The sequence below is a fragment of the Gavialis gangeticus genome, unplaced genomic scaffold (assembly GCF_001723915.1).
Source record: "Gavialis gangeticus isolate Ggan-Ray unplaced genomic scaffold, GavGan_comp1, whole genome shotgun sequence".
Lineage (NCBI taxonomy): Eukaryota > Metazoa > Chordata > Crocodylia > Gavialidae > Gavialis > Gavialis gangeticus.
In genome coordinates, this window is record NW_017729022.1 from 161,902,778 (window position 1) to 161,922,622 (window position 19,845).

At 44.6% G+C, this 19,845-nt stretch overlaps 1 protein-coding gene across 2 annotated transcripts in view; it reads right to left on the reverse strand.

Annotated features, from left to right (window-relative positions):
* Positions 1–486: 486 nt before the first annotated feature.
* Positions 487–19,845, reverse strand: part of TMEM206 (transmembrane protein 206) — a 26,636-nt gene continuing 7,277 nt past the window's right edge. Inside the window, exons 2-9 of one of the 2 annotated variants that reach the window (XM_019516432.1) lie at positions 18,278–18,371; positions 16,180–16,389; positions 12,902–13,056; positions 12,350–12,492; positions 9,076–9,220; positions 6,713–6,817; positions 4,924–4,975; positions 780–864 (exon numbers count right to left, since the gene is read on the reverse strand). In XM_019516432.1, coding sequence (XP_019371977.1) covers positions 4,949–4,975; positions 6,713–6,817; positions 9,076–9,220; positions 12,350–12,492; positions 12,902–13,056; positions 16,180–16,389; positions 18,278–18,371 — 879 coding nt within the window. In that variant the 3' untranslated portion in view covers positions 780–864; positions 4,924–4,948. Of the gene's footprint in view, positions 865–4,923; positions 4,976–6,712; positions 6,818–9,075; positions 9,221–12,349; positions 12,493–12,901; positions 13,057–16,179; positions 16,390–18,277; positions 18,372–19,845 lie in introns of both variants that reach the window. The other variant, XM_019516431.1, reaches the window with a different exon arrangement.

Below are 19,845 nucleotides of genomic sequence, written 5' to 3' on the forward strand. Positions count from 1 at the left end.
AAGCTGCAGGGCAGCATGGGTACTGGCTCTGGGTGGCTGCAGCAAGAAGGGGCCTGGCTGTGGTGAAGGGTTGCAGCTGCTTTTCCCCCATACAGAGCAGCAGCAGCTTCTGCCAGGGTTGGACCTGGGGTTGTGCACTGCTCTGTTGGCAGCGGCAGGGATGCGCCCTGCAGCTCCTGGGCTTTAGTTGTAGGTAGGGGGAAGAGTGCTGACTGGCCTGCAGCAGCTCCCCAGACCTGCCTACGTGGCCTGCTTGCCTAAATGACTGCCTGACCCTGCTCTAAAGCTAAACTGAAATAATTTTGAATTGGGGATCATTGTGGTAGTAAGTGCAGCCCTTCTAGCGCAAGCAGAAAAAAATTAAAAATTAGTACTTGTGTCCAAGAACCACCTATACAAGGTCAATCTCCAATGGACAAATTCTAAATATTTTAAAATTATCTTCTCAATCTGATACAAAATCTGGTAAAAAAGTTCATAACTTACTTTTTAAAAAACATGTTTTTAATAGGTTTGTTCTACAGTTAGCTTCTTCCTAGCAGTCAAGTGTCAGTTTGTTATGCAATTACACCAGCAAAGGCAAATATTTTCCATACTGCACACAATTGCCATTAGTTTGTATTTTCATTCCTTCCTGAATTTTACTCCAGTTATTTGCTATCCAGTGTACTAGAAACCATTTAAAGGTGGTGTTTTTAGTCTTCAGGTTATGCGATTCATTGCTTGACTTTGCCTCTTCAGGTGTCTCTTTCGGATTTTGATCATCCACTTAACGCTCAGTTTGGCAAAATCTGCTGCTTTGAACAGAGCTAAGAAGATTCCACATAGTAGAGCAATCATGTTCCAGGGATTGGCAGTGACAATCTGAAAGAGTTAAATCAGAGAATGTATGAAAGGTGATAAGGCTTTCTTTAAAAATAATAATAAAAAAAACCAAAAGGAGCTGGTGGTTATGGGGAACTTTAGTTAAAGATAAACTGGCCAAGTAGCACAACTGCATGCAGACACAGCAACAACACAATTTTAGATGTAGTTAGTGGAGAAGCCAGCTGGGTTTGCTTCTTAGTTACAGGAAAGGCATCTGAAGGTGGGTGTTATCCTGGCTGACAATGATCATGATGAAGTGATAAGAGTTCATGATCTTAAGGGAAGGAGGAAGAGAGAAGAGCAGTAAACAGACACTAAACAAAATGAAAACTGGTAGGCAGGACGTAAGTTTAAAAGGAAAAGTAATGCAGGACAGTTTGTTCCTTACAGAAACAAAGATCATTAGTATAATATGGAAGACAGACAGCAATCATGGCAAGAGGCTTGGGTAAGTCATGAGCTCTTCACAGAAAGGTGACAGCCTGGTGGTATTACGGAGGAGGACAAGCATATGAGAACACAGACTGTGTAGGGACAAGAATCAGAAGTACCAAGGCACATGCTGAGGTACAGCTAGCAGAGGACACAAAAAGGTAACAACCATTCTATAAATGTGGTAAGAGGAGCCCCATGGCTTAAAGAGGACAATGATGTGATGCATCAATTTGCAGGGTGGAGGTATTCAGCTTAGAACAGGGAATGAACAAGTTGAAGATGGGGTAAACTGTCCTTTTCAAGTCTGCAGGGCCAGAGGAGATTCATCCTAGAGTACTCAAGAAATTAGCTGAAGTGATTGCAGAGCCATTAGCCATTATCTTTGAGAACTGCATGGAGTTAAGAGGTCTCAAAAACCTGGAAAAGATAACTGTGGAGTATGCAGAGAATTACTGGAATAAAAGTTAAAGCACAATTAATTTGTAGACACCTAGAACATAAGTAACAGCCACCATGGATTTGTCAAGAATAAAATCACGTCTAAATTTGAAAAAATCTGATTTCCTTGTTTGTCAAAGTGATGGGCTTTAAGGGGGGGGGGCAGGGGGAAAGCAGGCAATTCATTGATGTGATATACCTCTACTTCTATTTTGAAAGTTTCTCAAAAAATACTTTCAAAAGCAAGCTATTTGCTCTATATGAACCTACTATAAGGTTGATAACTAGATGAATAATTGTATTCCAGGAGCAGTAATTATTGGTTCATTATTCAAGTGGGAGAAGGTATCAAGTGGAGTTTACCATGGCTCTGTCCTGGATCTGGATCTAGAATATAAAACAAGACACGCGAGCATGCTGGAATGTCGCGACAGGAATCCTGCATGCAACTCAACTCAGGACCGATGATGCTGTGTCTAGACGAGAGCCTGGTTTTGGGAACAGTACCTCAAGAGAGATGTGGACCAAAAGAGTCCAGAGGAGAACAACCAAGTTACTTAACAGGGCTAGAAGACACTGAACTGAAGTGGTTCTTTACAACCCATGGTATCAGTTGGACTGGAGGAAGCAGCAAAGCCTGTCAGTGTTCCAATCTGAGTAAATACTATGTGCAAGAATTAAAACTGTTAAGAACATGGAGAGAGGCTTTAGGTACTGCAACACTTGCTTGACGCTGCACACCTAACTCGGGTGCCTGTAGAATGGGGTTAGTTGAAGTTACCCAATTAAAAAAGGCGAGGGAGTTATGACAGGGCTGGCGCACTCAACTTTCACAGCTCTGGAGTGTCAGAGGGAGTAAGGCATCTACATACTTTCTTTTAGAAGCAATGATGATATAGTACCCCATCCTTTATCCAACAGTTAGAAAGCTAGTGCTTTCACCCACAATATGAGGTGAATCTCACTTTCTGAATCTCAGCTATTCAAAGCCATTTCTCAACAGCATAGCCTAACCACCAGGCAATAGGCAAGGCCAGGGGTGAGCAATTATTTGGGCCCGAGGGCCACACAGGGAGTTTTGATGAGCAGCTGCAGGCTGGGTCAGTACCCACTGCACACAGTTTCTCAACACTCCTTGTACAATTGCATGTGCTGTGCTGGGCACTTAAGTGCCTGCTGCTGCAGTGCATGCATTTGTACAAATGCCCTAATAGTCCATTTTAAAAATTCAAAAAGCCTCCAAAGAATGGAGATTCCACCATCTCTCTGGGTAACCTATTCCAGTGCTTCAGCACCCACCTAGTGAGAGTTTTACCTAATAACCAACCTAAACTTCCCTTGCTGCACCATGAGATCATTGCTCCTTGTTCTGTCATCTGCCACCACAGAACAGTCCAGCTCCGTCCTCTTTGGAGCCACCCTTCAGGTAGTTAAAGACTGCTATCAAATCCCCTTTCAGTCTTCTCTAAGTAAACCCTGTTCCCTCAGCCTCTCCTCAAGTCACATGCCCCAGCCCCTGAACCATTTTTGTTGCCCTCCACTGGACTCCCTCTAACTTATCCACGTCCCTTCTGTAGTGGAGGACCCAAACTGGACACAGGACTCCAGCTGTGGCCTCACTAGTGCAGAATAATCACTTCCCTTGATCTGCTGGCAACACTCATAATGCAGCCCAGTATGCCTTTAGCCTTCTTGGCAACAAGGGCACACTACTAGCTCATATCTAGCTTCTTGTCCACTGTAACCCTCAGGTCCTTTGCTGCAGAGCTGCTGCTTAGCCAGTCTGTTCCCAGGCTGTAGCAGTGCTTGGGATTGTTCCGTCTGAAGTGCAGGACTTTGCACTTGTCCTTACTGAACCTCATGAGATGTCTTTTGGCCCAATCCTCCAATTTGTCTAGGTCACCCTGAATCCTAGCCTTACCTTCCAGCGTATCCAACTCCTCAGTTTAGTGTCATCCACAAAACTTGCTGAGGTTGCAATCCATCCCATCTTCCAGATCATTAAAGAAGATATTGAACAAAACCAGCCCCAGGACTGACCCCTGGGGCATTCCACTTGATACTAGCTAGACACTGAACCGTTGATAGACTACTGTTTAAGCCTGACAATCCAGCCAGCTTTTTATCCACCTTACAGTTCATTCATCCAACCCATACTTCCTCAGCGTGCTGGCAAGAATGCTATGGGAGATGATATCAAAAGCCTTGCTAAAGTCAGTCACGCCACTGCTTTTCCCCTGCATCTACAGAGCCAATTATTTCACCACAGAAGGCAATCAGGTTGGTTAAGCATAACTTGCCCTTGATGAATTCATGCAGACTGTTCCTAATCATTTTCTTCTACAGGTGCACCAATACAAGGGTCTGATATTGGATCGGCACCAATATAAAGAAAATTGACCATCGGAAAATCGGCTTGATGTGGCCAATAAATTTGGCCGATAAATGTCCATGCATGCACATAGCTGCAGCACAGCACAGGTAGTGAGGAGCACAGCCTGGCAGCTTGGAGAGCTGGGTGCAGCTGGCAAGTCTGTTGTAGTGAAAGGTGAGGGGGAGAGAAGGGGTGTGGGGGGCAGATCAACAACTTCCCCCCAGTGAGGGAGGGAGTAGGGCAGGGGCTGGGACAGGAGCTGCCCAGCTGTGATGGGACGGGGTGTAGGACAGAGCCAGGGCTCATTTTGGGGGCACTGGTGGGGGGGACAGGTCCCACTGCTGCACGCATCCCAGGAGGGCACGAGGAGGTGGGCAGGCGGTGTGTGCCCCCTGGATCTGCGCAGGGTGGGGCTGCGCCAGGCTCTTCCTGGTGGGGGCTGGGCCAGGCTGCGCTTGGAATGGGCGGCAGTAATGGGAGAGGGCTACGGGGAGGGCTGCAGCCACCCCAAGGCTTGCCGTAGCCCCCCCATAGCCTCCTCCCAGCGGTGCTGCCTGCCCTGAGTGCAGCCCAGCCCAGCCCATGGCTGCAACCCACCCTGCCCTGCCTCATGCAGAGCCAGGGGGCACATACCCCTCAGCCCTTCCAGGGTGTGTGCAGTGGCAGGAGCCGCCCCCCTCTTCCCACAACCTCCGGACGAGCTATGGCTCTGCCCTGCGCCCTGCCCTGGCTGGGCAGCACCTGCCCTAGCCCCACTCCCTCCCTCACTGTGGGGGGCACTTATCTGCCCCCCCCCCCACCAGACTTATCAGCTGGATGCAGCTGTATTGGAAGTCAGATCGGTATTGGCCGATACGCCTCCTTAAAAAAAAAAATATCTATACATCAACTATTGGTATTGGCCCCCAAAAATCTTTATCTGTGCACCCCTACTTTCTTCTCTTCCAGGTTCTTTGAGGACCTGCTCCATGTTTTTTCCAGGGACTGAGGCGAGGCTGACTAGTCTATAGTTCCCCAGATCCTCCTCCTTCCCTTTCTTAAAGATGGGCACTATATTTGCCTTTTCCAATTGTCCAGGATGTTCCCTGATTGCCACAAGTTTTCAAAGATAATGGCCAGCAGTTCTGCAGTCACATAGATTCATAGATTAAGGGTCAGAAGGGACCTAGTAGATCATCTAGCCCGACCCCCCGCCAGGGCGGGAGAACAACAAAAACCCCAAAACAAAAACGGGACTCAAATGAGTCCAGCCAGGTAGGCATCCAGCCTCTTCTTAAAGACCCCCAGGGTAGGGGCCAGCACCACTTCCCTTGGAAGTTGGTTCCAGCTCCTAGCCGCCCTAACTGTGAAGTAGTTCTTGCGGATGTCCAATCTATACCTCCTCTCCATCAACTTGTGCCCATTACTCCTTGTTATGCCAGCGGGCGCTAGGGGAAACAGCGTCTCCCCCAAACCCTTCTGGTCCCCCCTAGTGAGTTTATAGACGGTCACCAGGTCCCCCCTCAGCCTTCTCTTGTGGAGGCTGAATAGGTTCAGGTCCCGCAGTCTCTCACTGTAGGGTCTGCCCTGTTGTCCCCGGATCATGCGGGTGGCCCTCCTCTGGACCCTCTCCATGTTGTCCACATCCCTCTTGAAATGGGGCGCACAGAACTGGACACAATACTCCAGCTGTGGCCTGACCAGCGTCGCGTAGAGGGGGAGGATCACCTCCTTGGCTCTACTCGAGATGCACCTGTGGATGCACGACAAGGTCCGGTTAGCCCTGCCAACCATGACCTCGCATTGTCGGCCCATGTTCATCTTGGAGTCAATAATGACTCCAAGATCTTTCTGCCTCCGTGCTCTCGAGTAGGGAGTTCCCCATCAACCCCCCCTGCACCTTCAGATGCACTGCATCTGGCCCCAAGAACTTGTACAATATCCTGGATCTCTCAAAATTAACTACCACCATTTTAAAGTGGTTTCTTTTGTACATGCTCTCATTTCCTCCAAATACAGCTTTGCTAGGTAGATACATTTGCATAAATTCTGATACTGATATCAAGTAAGACATTCAGCACTGGTTTTCAAACAAATCTGAAAAAGGCATTAAAGCCAGATAATCTTTTACATGTGTGTACTTGGTACTTCTGGCTAGATTCAGTTGTAAATAGTTGTGCATTAATGGTTACCAACCAATGAGAAATCAGCCTGGCTTTGGATTTTCCACTTCCTGATTTCAGTCACTTTGTATTATGGACTCGATGGCCCAGGAGGGCTCCTTCCCGATGTTCCTGTGTCTCTGGCCTGCTTGTTTAAATGGCTCTTCAGACCTTACCTAAACCTAAAATTCTGTAGAGCATAGTGAAAGCATGGTTTGTCCTAGCTGTGCGCACATAGCTATAGTACTAAATAACCAATTACTATGTGCAAGAGAGGCAGAAGCATAAGTGAAGGAGTTCAGCAGCATTTAAGTTACAGTTTAAAAACAGAATTTCAGCTCAGCCACAATGACATCAGATTTCCTGCAAGTTTCTCTGTGGGCTGCCTGCTGAACATCTCTCTTTAAAGAAAAAAAAAAAAAAAAAAAGATTTTAAGAAGCGATTGAATCTACTCACATCTTGAACAGTCTGGATAAGAGGATCTTTCCATTCAAATACCACAAAAAAGAGCTGGTCACTTCCTGGCTTAGGTCTCTGATCAATGTAGTTAACCACACTAGTCTGGAAATTAAAAGAAAGAAAAAGATTATTTTACTCTGCTCTCAAAGTTTAGCAGGCTCAGCACTAGGAGTAGGAGGATGAAAGGTAACACCAGGTCACTTTTTCATAGAGTGACCGTACATTCTGGTTTGGCCAGGACAGTCCTGGCTGGTTGGTCTAGAGTCCCAGACCAGCACCCAGTGGGGAGGCGAGGCGAGGCATGTCTGGCGCTGCTGCTGCTGCGTGGGAACAAGGCGGACAGATATCCAGAGTCCCTATGTTCCTTGCTCCTGCACAACAGCAGAGGTGCTTGCCCGCCTGGTGCACTATGCTGCTCCACCTCCCCACTGGACTCCAGCTCAGGACGTCTGAGCAGCCTACAAAATCTGGGACTGTCCTGGCCAAATCAGGACATACTAGTGAACCCGCGCTTTGTTGCAGAAGATCAATTTGATTGGTTTTATTTTTTTATAACCTTTTGTCATAATCATCATCATCATCTCCACTTTATGGTTTATGCATCATTGCAACGTTGAATCTTGAGTGAAGAGTTTACTGAACAGCCCTTCATCATTATATCACTATCAATTGCATGTAAGCAGACGGATCTGGCCTCCAGAATAAGAGATTTAGTTTATATAGATGGTCAGCCTACTTTCACAGGAAAGTTTTACTGATCTGCTGTTTTATACATTGGCTTCTGTAAGGGTTGAAAGGTCAGTTTCCTACATTTTTCACATCAATTTATTCTGCCTCATCTTCCATCTAACTAAAAGAAAACATAACCACCTTATCTCTACCAACACCTCACAAGTTGACTAACAGCATGGGTTAAATAATGCATCATATCATTCATCAGAAAATGATTTCAGCTGATAGGAACTCCCTCCCTACATACACAAATGTGAAGTACTAGTAGAAAGTTGCCTATTACTGGCCTATATATTTTAGTTTTCTACAATGGCTTGGTCTCATATGTTAAGGATGACACAAAGATAAGCATAGTCTGTTACTACCTAAAAAACACAGGACTGTTAATGAGAGGAAGCTGTACATAGAATGTGCACAGTTTCATTTGAACTGCATGGGTTAATCTCAGTGTTCAACCCAGTACAGTTCATCATATACTTTTGCTACAGGCTAGAAAGCACCCACTGCAGTCTCCCATTTAGGTGCCAAAAAGTGTGCCAGGTAAACTACTCTCATTCAGAGAGTTGCAGGATAAGAAGGGGTTGCACAATAGACAGTTAAGTCAAGGCTGCCAGGTGTGGGGAGGGAGGGAGGGTGAGGAAGATAGACTATATGTAGCTAACAGGTCAGATTGCACACTAAAACTAGTTTAGGAACTATTCCCATCATTTTTAGGAAATCCAAGTATGTTTTCATCACGGTCACAAGCCAGGCCAACCCTAATCCCACTCCCCCTCCCACCCATGACAAACCAGAAGAGCAGTATAAACTCTTTGGTGGGTTATTCTTTTATGAAATGTGAGAAGTTAAGCAAGCAAACAGTAACCATACTATCTAGTCTGTTTGAAAATGCTGCCTTGAGAGCAGCCAGTTGCATCTCACACGACGCATCCAAAAAAGCTTCCTCAAAATGATGCCGTCCTTTGCTCCAAAGAGCAGCTCTCTTTGATCACCATTCTGCTGCAGCATTAAATGTTGTCTCAGTGGATGTGTCTACATGAGACACTATGGCAATGTAGCAGCAATGAGCAATGCCAAAGCAGCACTGGCAGGCACGAACTGTGACACTAACGCTACTGTGCAGTAGCTTGTTGCTCAACTGGGTGCACATGTAGACATACCCAGTATCTACTCAAGTTACAATTGATTTCATAAGTTTTGTAGATTTTTAGGGTCAGAAGGGACCTCAATAGATCATCAAGTCCAACCTCCTGCCCTGGGCAGGAAAGAGTGCTGGAGTCAGATGATCCCAGTTAGGTCTTGTCCAGTCTCTTAAAGACCCCCAGGGTAGGGGAGAGCACCACCTCCCTTGGAAGCCCATTCTAGATTTTGGGAACCCTCACCATAATGAAATTTTTCCTAATGTCTAACCTAAATCTGCTCTCTGTCAGTTTGTGGCCGTTGTCCCTAGTAACCCCAAGGGGCACCCAGGTAAACAGAGTATCCCCTATTCCTTGCTGCCCCCGCCCCATGAATTTGTAGACTGTCACAAGATCTCTTCTCAGCCATCTTTTCCAGAGACTGAAGAGATTCAGGTCCCTCAATTAATGTCCTCCACTTGCCAAAAAGCCTTCCAGAGCATTTCTTACCTCCTGTTTGAATTCAATAGTCTCGCTGCCATCTTCTTCTTTTGTTTTCACCAAAGACATTTTAACCCATGTTCGAAAACCACCAGAGAACTTCCAACTGGAGTAGGAGCTTTCACAATCCTTCATGAAGTTTGCTTTTTCTGGACTACAGAATATACTACATTACCATAGTGAACAAATTCAGGTCAAAACATTTCATAACTTAGGATGTGCAAACAACAGACCAGAAGGCTTGTTAAAAATACATCCAGGTTCTTAAACATGTTGCTTGCTTGAAGACCATGCACAGCATTTCTGAAAACAAACAACTTGGGCTACAGTTGCAGCTTATTTAAAATGGTCGCCCATCACCCTAGTATTGGCAAACACCCTAGTTTTTAGAGATTTCTTTGTGAAGAGAAAAATACTAAAGCACTATTATCTCAAGAGAGATTAAGGCCCTTATCCACACAAAGACATTACCACCACAACAAACTTTTAGACACCCAGCTCCCATTACAGAGCCTACGGTCCTGCAGGAGACCCTGAAATTCCCTGTACGGTGCATGGGGAAGACAGTAGGTACCAAGCGCTAAGACGTGTATGTTAACCTGCTCCATGGCTTGTGTTACAGTACACAAGCAGGCTTTCTTTAACATACAAGTAACCTTACCTCAGGTCTGTTTGATTCCTAGACTACTCTGGAGATGACTTACAAGACTGTTCTGAAATAATGCAGGTTTCACAAGTCCATAGTGGCCAAAAGGACGTTGTTAATATGAACTGCCGTCAGTTGTGGTGGCAAAAAAGAGTCCCAAGACACCAGGCTGATGATGTTAAAACTGCTAGTATCTATGGACCAGTGAATGGCAAAGAAGGGATAGCTCTGGACAGCTCTCTGTTCCTGACCAAAGGGTTCATGGAGAAGAAGTCAGAAGGGCTCCAGAAGTTAAGTCCTTTAATCTTTAATTAACACTTCTTTCCATGCAGTGGCTAGACAGCATCATGCTAAATGCTACCTCAGGGCTGGTCAAACAGGCCAACCCCTGCAGCTGCTTCTGAATACAGTTTTGTTTGAAATGAGTAGCAGTGCCTCAGTGATAGACTGTGACTTGTTAAAGCACAGGGTAGTCATTTTTGCTAATTAGGAACAGTCAAAGTCTAGAGAATGATACTGTGTGAAGTACTACCCTTTAATTGGGATGGGGGGGGAACAAAAAAAACAAACAAAAAACAAAAACACAGCTCTGCCATACTTGTGCCAGCTTTAGCATACTTCCCTAGGTGAAGGGAAGGAGTACTTGGATTACATGCAACTATGAACTGTGTCTGCTAGGGGATCAGGATAGTCTGATCAACCAGGACAAAGATGCAAGAGTAGGAGGTTTGCGTTAACCGATCTCCACAGTGAGAACAGATCCAAGAGCAGAGTAGCTACTGAAATTCATCTTCTTCCACCAGGCATCATTGTTGAGTAACCTGCATTGAGTCAAGAGATTCTTTCCCCCACACTCATCATCCGGCTTCCCATTCCCCTGTTTTTAAACACTTCTGATTGCAGATTGATAGGACTGGAGACTAAGAATTGGAGTTACTGATGGCAACTATAGGCTGTGGTGTCTAATTGGCCCCTTTCTGGATTAACTGATATGCACGGAAGGGTTTGGCTCACCCCCAAAAGTTAAAGCCCTGAAGGCAGGAAGCCAAAGCAGGGAGATCTGTTCTAAGTGAAACCTATATTCAAGCCTTCCTATAATTATAATAAATTAAAAGTTACAACATCACTGACAAAAAACTGCTGGAAAGAAATGTCTAAGATTACCTCTACCCCCATTTTGACAGATCAAAATCACCCAGCATTTGGCAGTTCTTGGAAAATTTAGGTCTGTGTGCAACTAGCTGTTCATTACATCATTGAGACTCAAGGAGAGAGCATCTGGCTCAAGAAAGTACACAAGGAGGAAATGAGCAAAACAGAAGCAGTCTGATACCCTGACCATGGGAGCAAAACAAATTCTGCACAAGACTAGAGGGCGCAACTGTACCACACAGCGCATGCACACAATTACAATTCTGTCAACCATGCAGGCTAGGGACAGGCTCCAGTACAACTACAAAGGCTCAGGAAAAAGGAGAGCAAACAGTGAGTAATGAAACCAATCTATATGTTTGGGGGCAGGGGGATGGTGAGGAAGGAGCAACAGTAAGGCATACACTTGTAATCTAGACCACACCACTGAATTAGAAAAATGGGGAGATTAGGAGAGACCAGTCCAAGCTGATTTTTAAGAGCATATCACTTTTTCCTTAAATTCAAATTTAACAACTTGCTTTTAAGCACAAGTGCAGGGATTTAAAATGCTGTCATCCAGAAAATTTTACCAATGGCTCATTTCACCCAGCTGGACACACAGCCTCGGTACACATTACATTTAGACTATGCTTAAGGTATTAATTATGCCAGAAAGAATAACCCTGCCACACATTAAAGACAATTTATAGTAAGATAATATAGCAAATGAGTCACAAGGATACTCCATACATAACGTACAACAGCATCTTTGCAGCTCATTCATATCGTGCTGTAAATTGAAAGTGGCACACTGGGGATGACCCATGACAGATCCCAATGGTCAGCTGAGTGTAGAAATCCAGCATGGGGCAGCCCCAGGTCTAGAACACAGCTCTTCTCAAGGCACATGTAAAGGCAGCAAGTGTTGCCTCATGGTGTGAGCTATGGACAGCTGGGAAGCCCCACACTAGGTCCCAGCATACAGGGAGCTTTAAGAAGCATGCCTGCAGCTGAGCAGCAGCAGTGCTTTTGCAAACTCCCCAGGCATTCAGACCCAGACACTGTGGAGAGACTCCCCAGTCTTTGATGTCAGTAAGCTTTGAATTTTACTGGGTGTAACAAACCTAAATGCAAAAACTAAACCAAAGTCAAATTCCACCCTTGCAAATTAAGGATTGATTTCTCAAAAGGGCTCAGTATTGGAATCATCTGAGCAGCAGCACAGATCAGTTAGTAAACACATGCTCCAAAGATACCGAACAGCAAAAGTCAAGCAACGTCACTTAGACATTTTTGCTACCACAACAAAAGCCTTCCACAGTTCAAAATTCTTAAGTCACCATTAAAATTAGAGACTGCAAAATAATCCTTCAAGACATGAAAATGTACCAAAGTAGTCCAACCACAATAGAGCCAGTAAGAAAGGAAATGGAAAGCTGGGAACCCTGTGGTCATTCTGCCACTAACAGCTTCTCTTACGGTACTGTTTAGATGCATATGTACCTGCTGAGGAACTCCTGGAAAGAAGAGAAGAGAAGGTAGTCAATTGCACTGAAATCCTGGTCCGTTTCATTTAAATGGAATTGCAAGAACACCAGTTCCCTTTTCCTCACATCGCGAGGGCCTTGGACAATCAAAGCATATTTCTATAGGGACAGAAAGAGAACTGTTGACAGATCTGTAGGAAAAATAAAAGAATCCTCTCTTAACAGATTGCCTAAGCAATTAATGCCACCTTCTAGTTAATGTCCTTGCTAGAAACAAAGCAAGAATTGCATTGTCAGAAACAATACCCATCTTGTTCCATTCCAGGCAGGTTTTTGTCTCTCTCAGTCTGTTATCTGAACATCCAAAATAAAAACAGACAAGCTAAAGTCTATAACATTTTTTTTTTCCAAACAAAAAGTTCTTCTCTTTAAAAATACTAAAGAAATAAAAAGCAAGCACAAATTTCAAGGCAGTTCCCAGTTAATACATACAGCTACTTTTGAACTCTGAGGTGAACAGAAAACCCCCATCCAATAAATTCTGAACCTCAATCTTTTTAATTATTACCATAGTCTGATTAGTAAAAGGATCTGCATAGTTGATTTTCTGAGTGGTGCACTCAATTTCTCCAGGCTGACCTGGGTTTACCAGAGGCGGAATCTGATCATAGTAATGATGCTTGCAGCTGAGCAGCTGAGCCTTGCCTGGGTAAAATGCAATACCTGTTTCAGGGGGGAAAAAAAAAAGAAGGAGTTGATTTCTTTCCTAAATACAGATTGTCATTCTAGGCTTTAAACCCTCAAGATGCTGTGCTGGTCTCACTGGGTTCTAACAAAGCACTCCGAGTTAACACCACACTTCAGTACTCCACTAGCTCGGGGCTGTGGTGTGCCAGCCCTTGCAGGGTCACCCCCTAACAATCAGTTAAGCAAGCCCTGACCCTTTTCAAGTCCAATTCAAAAAACCTGCAAAGTCGCCAGGAAACTTCCCCTGAACTTCAGCACACAGTATACCCAGCCCTCTGGCCAATCCAGGAAAGTGCTTCAACATGCAGGCAGGCCTAGTGAAGTCAAGGGGACTCTGAAGCGCTGCAGGTTAAACAGATGCTGAAATGTTGGACTTAAGGCCTTACACTATATTGTGGAAACTAACACTAGTACATGCTTTATTCTTGCTGGATATTCCTATCAAGGTTCAGTCTGAAGTCACTGGCTGATCAGATAAGACCAAAATGATGCTTCTTGCAATGGAAACCTAAGCGGGCATTCTAATGACTAGACACTATGTCAAGCTAAATCAAAAGACATCAAACAAGTGCCCCAGTTATCTTCATTACTTGGGTTACCAGGTAAACAGGGTTTTCTTCCACCTGTGCAGCAGGCCATACATTTACCATACTGCAAAACACTGGTTCCAGCCCAACAGCACATACAAGAACTTCATGTTACTTTTCCCCCACCACCACGACACCTGGTAAGATTTCTATGCCAGATTAGTCTGGAAAACAGACCTGCTTGAAGATTATCTAGATCAGCTGGTACAAGTACGCGACGATGCAACAAGCAATATTGTATAAACAACCCCAGATTTTATTCTGCCTCTATGACGTGTAAGTTTTGCTACTGCTAGCCCAAGACTAGAGTGTTTCTCTTCCACCCACTCCATCTTCCAGCCTAGTGCATTTCTAGAGGCCAAACCACTCTCATTCTGTGGAGACAAGACTCCCATTCAGAAAACTCTTTATGCAAGTCCTAGTCCACCTAGGGAGCATGTGGCATTCAAAGAGGCAGCCTTACGTACTTGTTGTGTCCGACTCCTTAAGCAGCAAGGCATCCTGTTGGGAACCAGCTTGCTTGAGAAGTCTACCTGGGCCAGGCAGCAGCACTGACAACAGGAGGAAGACAGAGAAAGAGTACTACCTACCTTATCTCACAGCCACTAGTCTAGTGGTTAGACCACTTGCCAGGAAATGGGAAACCTGTGTTATGAGCTCTCCTCATCTTGAGAAGGTTTAAACCCACCTTTCCCATTTCCTAGCAGAGTGCTTTGACCAGCAGGCTATGGTCTGGTTCTCCTGCTGAGGCTGGGGGACTGGGAGAAACAATATAAGAGTCACTGGGACCAGGAGAGTATCCTAGAGGGAGCCTAAAAGGGTACTGCACCCCAAGCTGTTTATGCATATTAACTAATGACTACTTAATATAAAATACATGGACATGCAGTTTGTGCTTCACATCCTGAATGAAAGGGCACCTGAGCTTAGGTGGGACTAAATGTCCAGGGGGGTTGCACCCTGAATCACTTCAGAGCATGCCCAGCGAGTCATCTCCAGTTATCCAGGTGTCTCTCAGTCAAGATGAAGTCTCACAAGGAATCTAGGGGCATTTTTGCAAGCATTTCTAGACCCAAGCTGTGATAATTAAAAGTGCACACATCTCACATGCATCAGCGTTGCTGTGCATCCCTACACTGAAATAACAGCGGTGGGGCACTTTGAAATAAAACACTCCTGATGAGCTTTAGTTCAAAGTGCCCCACTGCCATTTTGCCAGCGTGGAGATGTGCAGCGAGGCTGATACACGTGATGCATAAGGCTCCCAGAGTGCATCAATTTCTGTGCTCCGGCAGACTCCCCTCATGTATATAGGTGCCCTAGGTGTTTTGCCAGGTTTACAGTGCTGCAAGATGTGAAATAGGATCATGTTTAGTGACCTACGTGGCCTAAAGGCCAAATAAGTACCACTTAGATGTCTTAGAGGCAGAATAGGAGCTAAGCCAGAGTATCTCTAGTGTCCCATACTCGCAGATATTATCAGGGTGAGATCTAGTCTTTGAAGGTGTTAGAAGTAATTCCATATCCTTCAGCTGTTTCTAGGTTTGCCGCCAATTATTGTTTTACAAGTCAGAAATTTCTATGATTCTACTGCTGTTCACAAGAGCCTGTTGCACTAGATGGGAGACAAAGACAAAGACACTCTCACAGTCAAATCCACTCTGGCCAGAACCTTAAGTTTATGAATGCCAATCCATATAAGGGTTGGATTACAGAAATGGGCCATGAAGGATGCTAAAAATAGACAATTAATATTGAAAGCATCAGGGAAACATTCATTCTAACCATTCCGCAAGTTATTGGAGGTTATTTCCAATAGCAGGTAATAAAGTGTTTCAGGCAGAAGCATGATTTTCACGTTAACTATGTCTTTGAAGCAAGTAGGTGCTGATACCGATTTGAACTGCATGCTTTACCACAGCATGAATCTTTACAGGATAACCTCTCTCCCCCTACTATAATTTAAAGAATAAACACAGTAAAGTCTTGCAATTCAATACTAATTCTGTTCATCATATTGGATTATCACCACCTACTCATCTAAAACATTGCCTTTTAATGTTCAAAATGTAACAGCAAAGTATTATACAACAATACTTGTACGAGGATCTGTATAATCCCTTTAAATATAGGATCGTCAGCAATGGCAAAAGAAGTTGGTTTCCTTGTTGCTTGGAGAAAGTGGGATCCTGGCAGGTCATAAGAGCTGCCCTGTCTGGACTATGCAACTTAGAGAATATGCATGAGAGCCACTGAAGAGTCACACGAGCCTCTAAAGCTAGTGTTACTGATTTATTAACGAAGCAAATCTGATAATAAAAGGTTCCATGCACTGAAGCCACCAAAAATCCCACCACCGTTTCTCAAAGCATTTTATTATATTACATCCCAGGGAATTAACAGCACCCATCTCTGCTGCACACAAAATGCAACAGATAATGCACACACAGGTCTGAACGACAACCAAATACATTAGTTGGACTTTACTATAATGGCTCATTTCCGGGCTTACCAGGTGCATCATACAAAGACACCTCTTTGTATGAGACAGACATCACCGGGTGCTTGAGTTTTTCCCTGAAGTCAACACTGGTTTGGTAGACAAGGAACACAGCAACAGCCATAAGCAGAAGATAGATAAAGAGAAGAATTACTGCGAATACATTCTTTAGGCAGCTCTTGCTGAAGGGCACAGAAAGGCTACTGGTACCCGATTCACCATCTAGGATGAAACAAAACATGGGATCAAAACTTTTTCTAAAGTGTATTACCTGCAGTCTTTCAACTGGTTCATCTGCTTAACTTAGTGTGGAAGGAGAGAAAAGTCACAGGCTTAGCAAAATTTAAGGCACATCAATAAATTGTGTTACTGAGGACCCAACTGTCAGCTGTAACTTCCCAGGAACATGCTAAGGCACAACCAGTAAAGGAAGCTGTCCCTTGTTTTCACTCTTCTACTATGCAGTGGGCCTAGGGACACAACAAGCAAAATGAAAGAGTTGAGCAACTGAATGCAGAATTCATAGGAAACAATCTTGCCTGTCTTTCCTGTCAAAGGGCATAGATGTTTAGACTTGGGAACCGATAAATTCAATTCTGACCACGTTGTTTGGCCTATGCATCAGCACAAAGACTGCAGTTAGTCACATAAGAGAGCATTGATCTGCACCAGGCTAAAAACCTACTAGTCAGTTTAAGGTCTTTTTAGACTTGCTAGCCTCACATTTAACACCAGAGTTTTCCTGCGTAAGTTACAAAAGAGAAGGATTCCAATTACACTGGGGAAAAGGGAGGCAAATAGGGAAAAAGGAGGTAACACACACATGCAGACATCATCCTCTCAACTCTCTTACTAGCCTCCTATCCTTAAAGACAACACAAGTCATTTTCCCCAGAAGTCATTTGATCCAGTTTCCTCTGTACATGCACAAACGTCACACACACTTCTTTTGCCTTTGCAATTTTGGGCATGAAATACTGGAACTTACAGGGTAAGACCAACATGCACTTGATTCATACATATACATGGGTTTGGCTGCATACATAAGATAAGTGCACATACATAGGGGTCATACACACCACATATGCATATTTTGAAAGTTTGGCCTTTTACAGCAAGTGCCATTTAAAAGAGTCAGCCACTATCATGCTACAAAACATCCCATCCTTCTGATGGAAAAGCATGGTGAGGGACTGACCCTGCAGCAGCTCAGCTGGATGCGGACCCAGTCTTCAGACTACTGTCACAGTACAGAAGATTCTGGCCAGAAGAGAGTGACCTAGTGAACTGAAGTTTTACCTGGCTCAGTACATTGATACACTGTTTCATTTTATTTTTAAGCTGGTGCTCAAGGCAGCATAAATGCTTATTTCCATTGTCAATTAGGAATGGATGTAAAACAATGGAAATTGCAATAATCCTGCTGTTAAAACTAAATGATCATACCACACACCATTTTATATTGGCTAAATCCCACACCTATGAAGCCAATGCAACTTGCTCACATAAGCAAAGGCTGGATTTTCAGACTGACAATCCACTGATGCCCTGGAATCTCAGCTTAGTCCTTTATTCTTCTGACATCAAAGGAGGATTTTCTTAAACTGGGTTTGACTAATTTTCTTTGGCCTTGTTTGCATGCCAAGGATGTCTACCTGACAAAGAAGCTACAATATGGTTCTCATGGTTGAGAAACTCCTTAGGTTCCCTTCAGCATTTTCTTATGTGCAAGAGCGGCCTATCTACATGGGGGTGTTAAGGAAAGTTATTCTGAAGTTCCTAAACAGCTGGACTGAACTGCATTCAGAATGAAAGGAGCTTTAATCCACGTTATCTTACTTCACTTCTACATTGTTACTATTTACACTACAGCTTCCAAAACAGACTTTACATTCTGGAAGTGAAGTGGGCCAAACAGAATTAAAGCCCCTCTTATTCAGAATAAAATGAACACGGGGTTTAATACAATTTAATGAAGAATTCATTTAGACTTACAGTTTTCTCTAAATCTGAAAGCATTCATTCATAACTTGTTTCATTTGCTCTCTAAAAATAAGCAGCTTTTATTAGGCCCTTGAAAACTAGTGATTTTTGGATTGGCAACTCTCACCTGGTAAAATAACGGAGCCAATATCTTCCTCCTCTTCCTTCCTAGCCTCCACAGATGCTGAATTTTCTGTCCCTCGTTCCACATCTTCATTCAGCTGTGAGGTGAAAGAAGCAAATGCAGATTTGGTTTCCAAATGCCCATTTAAATCGTCATAGTTTATTTGTATTACAGCAATGCAGAAAGACTTCAACCAAGAGCAGTGCCCCACTGTACTAGGTACCGAACAAACATACAGGGAGAGAAAGTTCCTGCCCAAAGTGCAGAGCAACTTAAAAAGGACAAGGCAGAAGAAGCACTGCCCACTTCAAGGATGGCTAGAACACAGGTGTTAAAAAATCCCATTCCAGCACAACTATATCACCATAAAAAGAAACAAAACAAGAACTGAACTACCTACAACCAACCCTTAGTCATTTCAGTGCCATCTTCAGTTCTCTTTAATCCTAGATTCCAAAAAGGCTTCACATGATATTAATAGCCAGTTATGTATAGGGACAAGCCACAAGCAATACCAAACAGCAAAGCAGTGATGAGAAAGGCAGACAGGGAATACATTAGTTTTGTTGGATATTAGCCCAAGCAAGTCCTGAGTGCAGCAGTCACCTCTGTGGATGGATCGCTGCAAGTGAACAGCAACAAGTCCGTAGATCACTGTTCCTTATTTTTTAGTTCAATATAGCAACAAATGACCTGGTGTTTTGCAAAGAAGCACGAGAGACCAGATGCTTGTTTATGAGGCCCAATGTCATAAGCTTGTCACATCAGACAAGCATCACTAACATCACATCAGGCATCTACACAAAGAACTGGGAAAGCACATAACATAAGAATTGCCCTTTACTGGATCAGACCATGGGTCCACCTTGTCAAATACCCTGTGTCACACAGTGGCAGGCAGCAGATGCTGAAAGAAAGAGTGAATTGGGTATGACCAAGGTTTTTTCCACTGTTCCTCTCACAATCTCTAGTTGTACTGAATCTCTAGGGACAGAAGTTACAAATAAGCTAGTATACGTGATTAGAAACTGGTTCAAACCTGTAACACAAGTAGGGGTGTACCAATAGAGATTTTGGGGGCTGATAATGATGGCCGATTTGTAAGGAGGCATATTGGCCAATACTGATCCAGTTTCCAATATAGCTGCATGCAGCTGGTAAGTCTGGCGTGGTGGAAGAGGATGGGGAGGGGAAGGGAAGGGGTGTGGGGGGCAGATCAAGGTCCCTGTGGTGAAGGAGGGAATGGGGCTGGGGCAGGCGCTGCGCAGCTGGGGTAGAGCAGGGCGTGGGACAGAGCCACGGCTTGCCCAGGGGGCGTGGAAGGCAGGAGGTGGCTCTCACTACTGCATGCACCCTGGGAGGGCATGGGGGTGGGGCATGCCCTGGATCTGCATGGGGTGAAGATGGGGCAGGCTGCAGTTGCAGGCTGGCGCTGGTATCAGAGCAGTGCCAGGCAGGCAGTGGCAGCAGCACTGGGAGGGGGCTACAGGGGAAGGCTGCAGCCACCCCCCTCCCCCCCCCCAAAAAAAAAAATTTCCATAACCCCCCCCACGCCCATCTTCCAACGGTGC